Here is a 14,544-nt window from a genome sequence, read left to right as displayed (position 1 = left end):
GTTCAGTGGCACCAATAAAGAAGGAAGGGAGATCTGCAACATAGCTAGAAAAGCAATCTTCATAGAGTGGTCTGTAGCTTGAGGAGTTGATGCACTATATTCCAGTGTAAACAGAAGGCCTAAGTTGCTTTGCCTTCCAGCTCTACAGTGGCAGACTGGCTGAGTGGTTAGCCCTGTTGCAATACACTGTTAGGGACCTGGTGGTGTGGTAGAGTCCAGGCTGGAGGGCATAGGTTTAGGGTGAAAGGGTAAACATATAAAAGGGACCTAAAGGGCAACCTTTTTACTCAGAGGGTGGTGCGTGTATGGAATGAGCTGCCAGAGGAAGTGGTGGAGGCTGGTACAATTGCAACATTTGAAAGGCATCCGGATGGGTATATGAATAGGAAGGGTTTAGAGAGATATGGGCCAAGTGCTGGCAAATGGGACTAGATTAATTTAGGATATCTGGTCAGCATGGACGAGTTGGACCCAAGGGTCTGTTTCTGTGTTGTACATGACTCTAAGTAAAATTTGGTAATCTACATAAATCACAATTTCTTGTGTTAAATGTAAACTGGGATATTTCGAGCAAATATTTTATCGGAAATTTCAGACTGAATAGTTTCAAAAGTAACCCAATTGCCAAATGGATAATGGTGGAAAATGTGCGTGGTAATATTGAACATATTTTGGATGAAAAGGAAGGAGGACAGCAATTGGAGTGGCGATATTGTAGAGTACTTTGCAGTTCAACTACAATGATTAAGGGGTGCAGGGACAGAGGGATCTGGGTGTACATGTGCTCTTTGTCATTGAAGATGGTAGGACGGCGATAGAGGGCAGTTAATAAAGCATACAGCTTCCTGGGCAAGGAGGTTATGTTGAAATTAAACAGGAGCTTTGATAGGCTTCAGCTGAAGAATTGTGTGTAGCTCTGGGATGCCACTTTATGAAACATGTGAGCAAATTGGATCGATTGCAGAAGAGATTGACAAGAATGGTTCCAGGAATGAGAAGCTTCAGTGATAAAGGTAGACGGTGGGCGGCACGGTGGCACAGTGGTTAGCACTGCTGTCTCACAGCGCCAGAGACCTGGGTTCAATTCCCGCCTCAGGCGACTCTCCCTTGGGTCCAACTCGTCCATGCTGACCAGATATCCTAAATTAATCTAGTCCCATTTGCCAGCACTTGGCCCATATCTCTCTAGACCCTTCACATTCTCCCCGTGTCTGCATGGGTTTCCTCCGGGTGCTCCGGTTTCCTCCCACAATCCAAAAATGTGCAGGTTGGGTGAATTGGCCATGCTAAATTGCCCGTAGTGTTAGGTGAAGGGGTAAATGTAGGAGTATGGGTCTGGGTGGTATACGCTTCGGAGGGTCGGTGTGGACTTGTTGGGCCGAAGGGCCTGTTTCCACACTGTAAGTAATCTTATCTAAAGAAATTAGGACTGTTCTCCTGAGGCAGCTAAGAGGAGATCCGATACAAGTTTTCAAAGCCTGAGTAGGCTTTAAGGAGCATATGAGGAGACACATGCCCAGTTCATAAAGATCAAAAATGAGAAGGCCTAGTTTTAAAGCAATTTTGATACACAATGTGAGAAAAAATATTTTCACATTGAGTTGGGGTTGGGTCTGGAAAAGCACAGTAGCCCTGTGGTGAAGGCAGGTTTAACTGAGGCATTAAAGAGGGGATTGGATGATTATTTGTTCACCTTTGCATGTTTGTTAAATATAATGGGGGGGGGGGGGGGAAATGCAGGACAATGTGCGAGTCAGATGGCTCGTGCAGACACAATGGGCCAAAGTGGCAGCCACTTGCACTACTATACCTCTGAGATTAGGAGAAAATAATGTTTATTTTTTGAGAGATATGTGATGAAGTTTCCCCCTAGGTTGCACTTGCAAAGGGGAACAAGGACTGTTGGGATGAACACGTCTCCACCCTTGTTGATTTGTATTCCGCTGTGATGAGAGCAGACGGCTAGTCACAGTAATTATTGTCTTTTCTAGGCCCTCAAGTCATTGGGGATTTGCTGCTTGAAGTTGTTCGAGCTTTCTATTCCATTTGCAAAGAGATGCTCGATTCTGATCTCCAATCAAGCCAGAATGAAAGTCTACTTATCAGGTATAGAAATGTCTACTAGCATATGAATACATAAACTTCAAAAATAAAACTGGGATTAAAATGATACTATATTTTTTATTGTATCAGCTGGTGCTGGTGTGACTCTGACTCTAATTTTCAAACTGCATCCTGTATTGATGTTTTGCATTTATTTCAATTGGGGAGGGGGGTGGGGTGTGAAGAGAAACAAACTCCTTGAAGAAAAGGTTTACTACTTTATTTTTGTCATCCTTGGGAACTTACATGAAGTCCTAGAGATGTACAGCACAGAAACAGACCCTTCAGTCCAAGTCGTCCATGCTGACCAGATATCCTAACTTAATCTAGTCCCATTTGTCAGCATTTGGTCCATATCTCTCCAAACCCTTCCAATTCATATACTCCTCCAAATGCCTTTTAAATGCTGCAATTGTACCAGCCTCCACCACGTCCTCTGGCAGCTCATTCCATGCACGTGTGTGAAAAGGATGCCTCTTAGGTCTCTTTCATATCTTTACCCTCTCACCCTAAACCTTATGCCCCCTAGTTCTGGACTCCCCCCGCCCCCCTCTTTTCCCCCCCCCCCCCCCCCCCCCCCACCCCCCCCCCCCGAACCCCAGAGAAAAGACCTCTGCTGTTTACCCTTTCCATGCTCCTCATGATTTTATAAACATCAATTAGGTCATTCTTCAACCTCCGATACTCCAGGGAAAACAGCCCCAAACTATTCAGCCTCTCCCTATCACTCAAACTCTCCAACCCTGGCAACATTCTTGTAAATCTTTTCTGAGCCCTTTCAAATTTTAGAACATCCTTCCCATAGCAGGGAGACCAGAATTGCACGCAATATTTCAAAAGTAGTCTAACCAATTTCTTTCACAATCATGCTGTTCTCTCTTTCACTCATCTTTGAAACTGTACTGACAAGCTGAACACATTTTAAAATATTCCCAGTCACTCTAAACTCATCTCTTTTTCATTCCTGAAGAAGTTCCTGGTATTTCCATCAATTGATTCTGTAAACCTATCAGAGTCGTGATATAATTATTTAATTTTCCTTCCTTAGCAAAATGAAAGAAAATAAAAATGCTTCAGAAGTAATAAAGACGGCGAATGTACTGATCAGCTCACTGAGCACGGACTATCTGTGGGATTATTTAACGAGGCTTTTTGAAGACTCTATCAGGTAATGTCATGGAGTACACTGTTCATGAGCCTTATATTGGCTTTGTATTGTGTGGTCCCTTTGTCTCATTCTGATTTTGCTGTTAGGTTTACCAGGAGATGGATGGTGGAGGGCCCCAGTTTATATGTGAATCAATACCTACATATATATAAAATATCTTTTTTTTTTTTGAAGACTCCCCATGATTGTATACCCACGTAACCTGTCTTTTGTCATCTGAAGACCCTCTGTCTTCTGCTCAATATGGCCAGTGATTGCTATCCATTTACCCAAGCACTGTCTCTTGTTGACTCTGACCCTTCAGAACTTTGTGCTCTTTGGTTCTGAACATAGAACAACATAGGACAGGACAGCTCACGAACAGGCCCTTTGGCCCACCATGTCTGAGCAACCACAATGCCATTCTAAACTAACCCCATCTACCTGCATGTGGTCTTTATCCCTCTATTCCCTTTTCATGTATCCATTCACAAGAAGCAGAAAGTTGGAATAAATGGGTCCTTTTCAGAGTGGAGGCAGTGAGTGGGCTACCACAGGGTTCAGTACTAAGACCCCAGCTATTTACAATGACCATTAACAATTTGGACAAAGGGATTGAATGCAATATCTTCAAATTTGCAGATGACAGTAAGCTGGGTGGCAGTGTGCTGTGAGGAGGATGCTAAGAGGCTGCAGGGAGATTTGGACAGACTGACGGAGTGAGCAAATGCAATACAATGTGGATAAATGTGAGGTTATCCACTTCAGTCTCAAAAAAACAGGAAGGCCGATTATTACCTGAATGGTGGTAGTTTAGGAAACATTGAGATGCAACGAGACCAGGATGTCATGGTGGAACAGTCACTATGAAGATTGGCATGCAGGTGGTGAGGAAAGCTAATGACATGCTCTTGTTCATAGCGAGAGGATCTGAGTATCGGAGTAAGGGCATATTGCTGTGTACTGTGTGCAGTTTTGGTCTCCTCGTCTGAGGAAGGACATTCTTGCTACTTAGGGAGTACAGTGAAGGTTCACCAGACTGATTCCTGGGACGGGAAGACTAACATATGAGGAAAGACTGGATTGACTGAACCGATACTCATTGGAATTTAGAAGAATGAGGGGGAGGGGATCTTTATAGAAACTGTCAGAGAAATTTGCCCATTAAAGTAGAGACCTCACAAATCAGATCGCGTGAAATTGATATGCTGTTTATTACAAGCGATATCACTGGAAGAGAAATCGACCAGGCTGACACAGAACTGACAGTCTGTACAGGTAGATCAGAATTTCTCTTCCCAGAGCTGAGGATGAGACCAGTTTTTATTATAATGCTGTACAATGAGGCTAATTAGAAATGGGGAAAATGCAACATATCTGGAAATGGAGTAATCTAATTACAATGATGCTAATTGGAAAATAGTTATCGGAGGAATGTCATGATTCTCTACACAAAGCAACATTCTGACAGTATTGATGGCTCTAAAGGTTCCATTCCTCTTCGCAGGTAGATGTTAATGTCTCCTCTGAAGTGAGGTGCTTCCATTGTCTTGTTCAGGGAATGATGCTTTTGCTGCTGTCTTTCTGTCTGACCAGTTCTTTATGTGGCCTTGGTATTGCTAGGTTGTGAAACTGCCCTCGGCTTTGGGATAGCCATGGTTTCTGTCATTGTTAGTGGGAGCTTGAGGTGTATTCCCTTGTCTGCGAGTACAGTCTAGTTTTGCTTGTCAGCCTGCTTGGTCCCTTGCTGGGGCATTCTGGGTGTTTTAGTACATTTTGGCCAATTTTGTTTTTTGTGGGCATATTATGGGTTGGCAGGGTGGCAGATCTTTTCCCACAGAAACATATAAAATGGTGATGGGACTGGACAGGTTAGATGCGGGAAGAATGTTGCTGATGTTGGGGAAATCTAAAACTAAGGGTCATAGTCTAAGAATAAGGGGTAAGCCATTCAGGACTAAATGAGGAAGAATGAGGAAGAAAGGTGGGTGTATGTGAGTGTAAAGCGGTTTAAGTTGGTGAGAGGGTGTGTGTGGGAGTATATGCGAGAGTCCGTCTGTGTATAGTGATCACCTGTAGTGTAACATGAATCTAAGGTCCCGGTTGAGGCCATACTTATGGGTACCAAACTTGGCCATCAGCCTCTGCTCGGCCACTTTTTGTTGCCTGTCCTGAAGTCCACCTTGGAGGACGGTCACCCGAAGGTCGAATGTCCTGGACCGCTGAAGTGTTCTCCGGCTGGGAGGGAATACTGTCTGTCGATTCACACCCACATGTACACATACACACACAAATTTGTGGGGTGAATTTGTACTTGCAGAATTACATTTTACTTTGCTCAAAAACTGCACTGCATAAATCCATGTAAGATTCTGTAAATCTGTTTTTAGATTAGAATCAGTCTGACCATTGTGGCACAGACAGCCTCACAGGAGTTAACACCTTCAATACCTTATCTGAGCCGACATGACACCAATTGTTAAAGTGCACTTGAGAATGTAACTTTTAAAAAAGGTTTTCCAATTACTTATCAAAGAACTGAAACCAACATGGTCATTCTAAAAGATGAGATTTAACAAACAATCCTGGTCTTTTTTAATATGTAATTTCAGATATATCACACTGTAAATGTTTGCTATAAGTCCTGTGTCTTACAATCTTACTCTCCACAATCACCTGATGAAAGAGCAGCGCTCCCAAAGCTGGTGCTTCCAAACAGACCTGCTGGACTATAACCTGATTTTTAACTTTGTACACCCCAGTCCACCACTGGCATCTCCAAACTTTGGAAAGAAAAACAATTGGAGTGTGCATGGGATCTAATGGTCAGTAAGCTTTAAAATTCAGCACAGTATTGGGTTGGCTGGGGGACAGGCAATGGAATCAGTGGCAAGAAGCCAATTGGACTAATGTAGGGATTGAATGATAGAACCCCTACAGTGTGGAAGCAGGAAATTTGGCCTACTGAGTCCCACTGATCCTCCAAATAGCATCCAACCGAGACCTCTATTCCTGCGTTTCCTATGGCTAATTATACCTAGCCTGGACACTTTAGCATGGCCAATCCACCTACCCTGCACATCTTTGGACTGAGAGAGCAAACCCACACAGACAGCCATCCAAGGCTTGAATCAAAGCTGGGTCCTTGGTGCTGTGAGGCAGCAGTGCTACGCAGAGTCACCACATAGGCCACTGGAGGATGAACACAGACGATTTATGGTATAGAGGAGATGTTTCAGGCAGATGAAGCTAATGTTTACTAGCTGAAAATGAGTTTTGTCTCACTTTTATAGTTTTAGATCTGTAGCCAAGTAGCTGACAGCACTTTGTGCATATCCATATCATGTACCTTGTTATGTAGATGCATTGAAAGTTTGCAGCGTAAGGGAATGCTGTAGAGCATTAGACATACTGAAGTGACGGCTTGTTTGTGTGCATTGCTTACAGCTGGTGTGTACTGTGACACTAGTGGTAATGCCATTGGAATAATAATGCAGAATCTCCAGTTCATGGTGACATTTGAATTCAATAAAAGGCAAATCTGGAATAAAGAGTTGGTCTCTTGATGACCATGTTGATTGTCGTCAACCTAACCCTAACCCAAGAGTGTTGAGCTAGAAAAGCACAGCAGGTCAGGCAGCATCCGAGAAGCAGGAGAGTCTGCATTTTGGGCATAAGCCCTTCGTCAGGAATAGGTTCTCCTGCTCTTTCGATGCTGCCTGATCTGAGCTTTTCCAGCACCATACTCTCGACTCTGATCTCGAGCATCTGCTGTCCTTGCTTTCTCCTAATTCTAACCTGGTTCATTTAATTTCCTTTTTTTTGAGAGAAGGAAATGTGCCATCCTTGTCTGGTCTGACCTGTGTTTGCAGACCCTCTGTAATGTGGTTGCCTCTTTATTGTCCTCTGGGTAATTAGGAAAGGGGAACAAATCCTGGCCTAGCCAGCAATGCCCACATAGTGTGCATGAATAAATATGCCTTTGTTTCTCTTTAAGTATTTGGTTTCTGTGTTTCATTTGTTGGGCAGATCTTCCTGATAGCAAGTATTGTAAAATGACAAAACAAAACTTGGATTTGTGAATTATTGAAACTTCAGAAGCCTGATATTTTCTGATGTTTTTTCATAAATTTTAAAAAAACCCTGAAAGAGCAATAACTGCTAACTCTTGACTGTGTGATGAAGCTCCTGTCTATAAATGGTGTCATTTGTTGAAATTATGCGCAAAATCGTGAATGATATTCTGTGATTTACAGGAACAGATCTCGGCCAGTAAATCATATGGTGGATGACCGTCCAAGTTCTCCTCCAAATGTTCAAGAGCTCTGCTGTCTGGTAGTGTTCCTCTTGGAAGTCATTCCACTGGTAAATCAGTATTATCTACTCAATGTTTTCTCAGTGTTCAAAGATTTGACTTGAAATCTTCAAATTATTCCCTTAGTTTGTTTTCTTACATCATGTTTTCCATGTTGTACTAATCGGTCTCTGATGTAATTTGAGTTTTTGGAAATTATTTTGGATTAGTGAAAGAAAACTTGCACTTTCATGATATCTGGATGTACCAAAGTGCTTTAAAGTCAGAAAAATGCATTTTAAGATTTGTTGCATTGGAGATCATGTGACAGTCAACCACTCAGACCATCCACTAGTCTAGTGTTAGGAGGGCATGTTTTCCAAAACTTGAAGGGAGAATGTTATTTAGGGTAAATGATGTCTGTGAAGAAATAATTAAAAAGAAAATGGATACCAAGCTCAGCAAAGGAATGTGATTAAATGATAGCTAAGGGAAATAAAAATCTGCCAGTCAATAAAGAATTCCAGGCATACCTCTAAACAGATTAGAACATAGAACATAGAACAATACAGCACAGAACAGGCCCTTCGGCCCACGATGTTGTGCCGAACTTCTAACCTAGATTAAGTACCCATCCATGTACCTATCCAAATGCCGCTTAAAGGTCGCCAATGATTCCGACTCTACCACTCCCACGGGCAGCGCATTCCATGCCCCCACCACTCTCTGGGTAAAGAACCCACCCCTGACATCTCCCCTATACCTTCCACCCTTCACCTTAAATTTATGTCCCCTTGTAACACTCTGTTGTACCCGGGGAAAAAGTTTCTGACTGTCTACTCTATCTATTCCTCTGATCATCTTATAAACCTCTATCAAGTCACCCCTCATCCTTCGCCGTTCCAACGAGAAAAGGCCGAGAACTCTCAACCTATCCTCGTACGACTTCCTCTCCATTCCAGGCAACATCCTGGTAAATCTTCTCTGCACCCTCTCCAAAGCTTCCACATCTTTCCTAAAGTGAGGCGACCAGAACTGCACACAGTACTCCAACTGTGGCCTAACCAAAGTCCTGTACAGCTGCAACATCACTTCACGACTCTTGAATTCAATCCCTCTGCTAATGAACGATAATACTCCATAGGCCTTCTTACAAACTCTATCCACCTGAGTGGCAACTTTCAAAGATCTATGTACATAGACCCCAAGATCCCTCTGTTCCTCCACCTGACTAAGAACCCTACCATTAACCCTGTATTCCGCATTCTTATTTGTTCTTCAAAAATGGACAACCTCACACTTGGCAGGGTTGAACTCCATCTGCCACTCCTCAGCCCAGCTCTGCATCATATCTAAGTCCCTCTGCAGCCGACAACACCCCTCCTCACTGTCCACAACTCCACCTATCTTCGTATCATCTGCAAATTTACTGACCCACCCTTCGACTCCCTCATCTAAGTCATTAATAAAAATTACAAACAGCAGAGGACCCAGAACTGATCCCTGCGGAACTCCACTTGTAACTGGGCTCCAGGCTGAATATTTACCATCTACCACCACTCTCTGCCTTCGACCGGTTAGCAGGTTTTCTATCCAAAAATTTTCTATTATATTCACGTAATTTTTGACATGTCATTTCCACATGACCTTGACTAATGCCCTCTTCTATATTTATCAGAATGTGTCCTTTGTAATATATATAGTTAATGAAATCCAGTGTTTCTATCTTTACAATGTCTTTACATAGTTATTTTATCAAAATGTTTTGATGTCTGGATCATATTTCAATGATTGCAGTTCTTTGGCCAATAAGTGTCTAAAAGAAAAATTATAAGTTTGGCTAAAAACAAAATTGAATAATTGTGCCGGTCTTTCACGGTTCTTGGATTTGGCATTATTGGATCTTTATTGTGATGGTCATGTTACTGTATCTCTCAAAGGATGAGTGCAACATCACTTTATGAGCTAGTGAATGTTTCCTGGGTAATTGTATATTCTGCAAAGTAACTTAGATATTATTGAACTTCTCAACAAAATAATGGTGAACATCACAAAATGCACATTCTTTGCCTTTAACTGTTTATATAAACAAATTAATTTGATGTGCCTTCTGTTTTATTTTTGGTTAATCAATGCCAAAATCCGGTGAAGTATGATCTTCTTTCTTTGTTCTTCACTTCTCATTTTGGAGTTGTTTAGCCTTTACTTGATGTGTCCTTCACTATGAAAATAAGCTTGAAGAAATTTTTCACAGGAACAATCAGCTATACTTAGACAATGCAGCCAATAAAAAAAAACTATTGTGCAAGTAATTCTTTGTTTCTGTTACTTACATTGATTTCTTCCATGGATTTGTCTTCAGAAGGTATGACCAGTCTGTTCTCTTTTTGTGACTTGATTAATATGAAAGCATCCACAGTGGCAGTAATAACTCATGAAAGTGCTCAAATCTAGATGATGAGATGGGGGTTTAGGAAAATGTTTAGAATTGAACACTGCAGAAGAGGTCCTTCAGCCCATCAAGTCGGTGATGACCTATCTAGACTAACCTTAGCCAATAACCTTGAATGGGGTGAGATTTGAAATGCTTATCCAAGTATTTTTTAAAGGTAGAGTTTCCTGCCTCTGTTAGCCTCCCAGGCAGCACCCTGTGTATGGAGAGAAAACTTGCCTGAAATCCACACTCGACCTCCTGCCTTTCACCTTTTTAAGTCAATAATGAGCAAGCATAACTCTTTAGATAAGGGAAATAGCTGCTTTCTCTTCATTCCTGTCCATGCCACACTCAATCTAGTACACTTCACTCTGGTCCCCTTTTCCGCATATTCTAAAGAAAACATCCCGAGCCTCCTACATAGCTAAAATGTCCCAACCCAGGCAACATCCTGGTGAATCTCTTCTGCACCTCAGCCAGTGCAAAATTGTTTTTTTTTGAGGATCAAGACTCTTTTTAGTTCACGTTTGACATCATTCTTTTTCATATTCACATCATTCTGTAACTTTGTAAACTATGCATTTTCAGCAGCAGGTTAGATAGGAAAGAAGAGAGGGTGGAAAAAGCAGTCCAATACTGAATTGTACAGTAATGTAGGTACTGTAAATATGGAGGAGCTTTACTTGAATTAGATTTGGAGATAATGGAACATTGCTTCTGAACTATTGATGTAGTCTGTGTTGGGGAGCATGTCTTGTGGATTTTAATATTACCTAGAATGGATTACTTTTAATGACACCTCTTCACTTTTGTCTTTAGGAGTTGTATTCTGAAATTCAGACGCAGTATCTTCCACAAATGCTGTGCCACATTGTTCAATGTTTGATGGAACACATGGAAAACTTGTGTCTTCAGGAGCTCACCAAGACCCTGAAGATGTGCTACAAGATACTCAGCAGAATTCAGTTGCCTGCAGCACTCATGGATGTTGAGGCGCAGAGTGAACAAGAAGCTGAGCTGGATCATGGGAGACCAGCTGAGGTGAGGTTGTAAGTGATGGAGAAGCTGTGCTCACAGAGGTTCACAGTCTGATCCCAGGTATCTGAAAGTTAGCTCCTCCCAGCCAGTTTGGATCTACAGGGCCACACCCCATTGGTCTGTTTCCTTGAACTATGGACTGAAGACATAACAATGTTCATTAGGTTTGGTACACTTCATGTCACAATGGAAGCAGGTATTACCATAATCTCAGACGAGGGCTGTTCTCTTTTTTACAAAGACACTATTGGCAGTGAGGTAGGTGGGGGTTAACCCGAGGGCCACTGTGTCCATCAAGGGGTGAAGTTGAAAAGGTAGGACCTTCATGGGGACCTCAGCTGACCCAGGAATTGAGTCTGCACTTTGTATCACACTGTATTGCAAAGCAGCCATGCAGCTGTGCTTATCATAACCATGGCAAAAATCACTTATTTGCTCTCTGTCTTCAGTTTTAACATCTGATTTAAATGATGCTCTCTTTAACATGTAATAATTCTACCGTAAACACACACTGTGGTGTGGGGAGAACAAGCTCACTTCTTCAATTCTCAGTTTTGCATAGATTTTCCTGATTTCACCTGAGATTTTCAGGGAGTAGTCCTTTGGTGTTAGTATTCAAGAATTTAAGAAATTCCTCCTCTTGCAACAAAGCTTCCACAGTCCCTTGTTCCTCCTCCTCTCATGCTTCCTCTTCTTCACTTCAAACACAATCATAGAATCATCATTTGCCGGTAAGCTTTCACAGTTTGACTCTTTAACCTCTTAGATCTCTCGCCTGCTTCAGTGCTATTACACAACCTGTCTCAACACCAAGCCTTTTGTTAGTTGCATCTTCCTTTAACTTAACCTAAAGAAAGAGCAGACATAGAGAAGTTGTCTAAAGCACCTGGAATATCTGGAAGCACTACAGTCCAAACGATTTGTGCAGGTTAGGTGGATTAGCCAAGGGAAAGCAGGGTCACTGGGATGGGTCTGGGTGGAATGCTGTTTGGAGAGTTGGTGTGGACACGGGCCTAATGGCCTGCTTCCACACTGTAGGGATTCTATGATCTTATTCTCAGTGAATGAAGTAACTTGAAGTATAGCTATTGTTGTAATGTGAAGAAATGTAAATTAAAATGTGCAATGCAACCTTCTCTTCGAGTGCAAAACCTGTTATTCTTCAGTACTTGGCATGCCTTTTTTTTTGTGTCGATAACCAGTGTTGCATTGAATTATAAATGTAGATCAAAAATCTTATTTTCAATAATTCATTTAATTGTCTTCAAAATAGGATCTGGAGGTGGATAGGATTCTTTCTATACTATTCCAAATATGTCTGTGCTAAATTTGGAGTGCATGCTACTGTAAAAGTGCTATTGCAGAAGAGACTCTGTAGAAATGAATGGTTTGCCAAAATACAAATCTGATTTAAAATATACAATCAATAATTATTAATGGTTAAATTTCAGAGTCCCATACGGGAGGAAATAACTGAAACAGTATCTGATGCAGAGCACAGCCCAGAAGAGGGAGCAGATACAGTCTTCCCTTCATTGCGATCTGAGGACAGTGGAATTGGACTGAGTGCAGTGTTGTCCCAGGACAATAACCGCCGAATATATTCTGACCATGGCAGTGTGTGGAAGAGCAATGGATGCATTCAAGGGTCCATGCAGAATATGCAGCAGCTCCTGGCACACTTCACGTTAAAATATATCTTCGGGACCAATTGTCAGATGCAGGGTGTGGTGGGGGAGGATGAGAAAATGGACACTAAAGGAGGAAAGAAGACCTGGGACAAAAAGCAGATTACCGTGCCTCAGTTCAAACAAATGCTGTCTGATTTCTTCACTGTCCGTGTGTCGACATTAAAACCCAAGAAGCGGCAGCGAGGTTTCATGCAGTTTGACGGTGAGAAGGGTGTGAAGGGCGAAGAGAATTGGGACGTGGACCACATGTTGCAGGAGGTGGATGAGGTGACCGAGGACTGCAGGCTGACGTTTGCTGCCTGTTGCCAGCTTCTGCTGGAATGTAGCAGCTTCCCAGTGTACCTGTCTTTCAAAGAGATTGAAAGCTTTTACTGCTCTGCATTCCAGGATGTTGGTAAGCCAGTGTCTGTTTCCTTGTCGATGATTTTAGCCTTTTTGCATTTTCCACTTCTATTCCTCTTCCTCCTTTTCTAAACCTCACCCCCACCCAAACCACCACCTCCCATGTCTCTAAACAGAGCACTTGTGAAAGTTTTTATTCCTGCAGAGTTATGGTTCTAGGACACCAGTGTCTTAAGAAATCTTTGATATTTGGGACTAAAATATTTAGTGTTGATTTATGCCCTGACCTTGTCCACACTTCCAGAAGTTGTCAGTAGTTTATGATCACGCTGGGGACAGAAACTCCAATTTAATGTTTTTTTTCTTTAAGAACTTTCTTGAAACCAATAAGCTGATAGTGACAGTGGAACCTGAACCTGGGAATGTTGGTTGTACAGCTCAGATGTGCTTCACACAAAGCGTTCTCTACTTTATGTATTTTATTGTTCTGTCCTTCCTTGGGGCTATTTGAACCTCACATTTGAGCTGACCTTAAATCTCACCATTGACACTGAAACAGAGTCAGAGACCGAACCAAGGAGAACTCTCCGTCCCAGTGATACTGTGGGAATATTTTTGCACGAGTCAGTTTGAACAAAGAATACAGGAGCAGGCTCTTCAGCCCACCTAGACTGAGACACGTGATGTCTTGCAAACCCAAACCCTTTTGTTTATATGTAGTCTGCAACCTCCTATTCCTTGCTTATTCATGTATCTGTCAAGATGCCCCTTAAATATTGCTGTTATGTCCACCTCCATCACCACCTCCGACAGTGCATTCCAGGCACTTAACATTCTCTGTGCAAAAAGAAACTTGCCTCTCCCATCTCCTCCTTTAAACTTTCTCCCTTTTATCTTAAACCTATGTCCCTGAGTAATTGGTATTTCTACGCTGGGGAAAAACTCTGACTATCCATGCCTCTCATAATGTTGTAAACCTATATCTGAGTCACCCATGTTCTTCAATGTTCAAATGAAAACAAACTACACTTGTCCAATTTCTCCTCATAACTAATACACTCCAAACCAGGCAACATCCTGGAAAACTGTTTCTGTACTCTGTCCAAAGCCTCCACATCCTTTCGGTAGTGTGGCGATCAGAACTGTACACAATATTCCAAATGTGGCCTAACCAAGGTACTATAAAACTGCAACATGACTTTCCCATTTTTATACTCTGCCCCATCAGATGAAGACAAGTATGCTATATGCCGCCTTGAAACTTTATCCACGTGTGTTGGCATTTTCAGGGAACTATGTACGTCTAGATCCTGCTATGTTGATGCTGCTAAGGGTTTTTGCCATTTACAGTATACTTCCTCCTGCATTACATCTTGCAAAGTGCATCACCTGCCATTTCTCTGCCGAATTTTCCAACATATCTATATCTGCAATATCCTCTGGCAATCCTCCTCGGTATCCAGTGCGCCTCCAATCTTTGTGTCACATGGAAACT

At 42.2% G+C, this 14,544-nt stretch overlaps 1 protein-coding gene across 4 annotated transcripts in view; it reads left to right on the top strand.

Annotated features, from left to right (window-relative positions):
- Positions 1-14,544, top strand: part of dop1b (DOP1 leucine zipper like protein B) — a 150,884-nt gene that overhangs the window by 54,445 nt on the left and 81,895 nt on the right. For all 4 annotated transcript variants that reach the window (XM_043701242.2, XM_087992537.1, XM_087992538.1 and 1 more), the window contains 5 exons: positions 1,992-2,106; positions 3,152-3,271; positions 7,507-7,615; positions 10,798-11,019; positions 12,468-13,101. In XM_043701242.2, coding sequence (XP_043557177.2) covers positions 1,992-2,106; positions 3,152-3,271; positions 7,507-7,615; positions 10,798-11,019; positions 12,468-13,101 — 1,200 coding nt within the window. The remainder of the gene's footprint in view (positions 1-1,991; positions 2,107-3,151; positions 3,272-7,506; positions 7,616-10,797; positions 11,020-12,467; positions 13,102-14,544) is intronic.

This window comes from Chiloscyllium plagiosum, unplaced genomic scaffold (genome assembly GCF_037043375.1).
Source record: "Chiloscyllium plagiosum isolate Xiang-an unplaced genomic scaffold, Cpla_swu_hap1 HiC_scaffold_12, whole genome shotgun sequence".
Taxonomy (NCBI): Eukaryota; Metazoa; Chordata; class Chondrichthyes; order Orectolobiformes; family Hemiscylliidae; genus Chiloscyllium; species Chiloscyllium plagiosum.
This window is presented reverse-complemented; position numbering and strand designations above follow the sequence as displayed.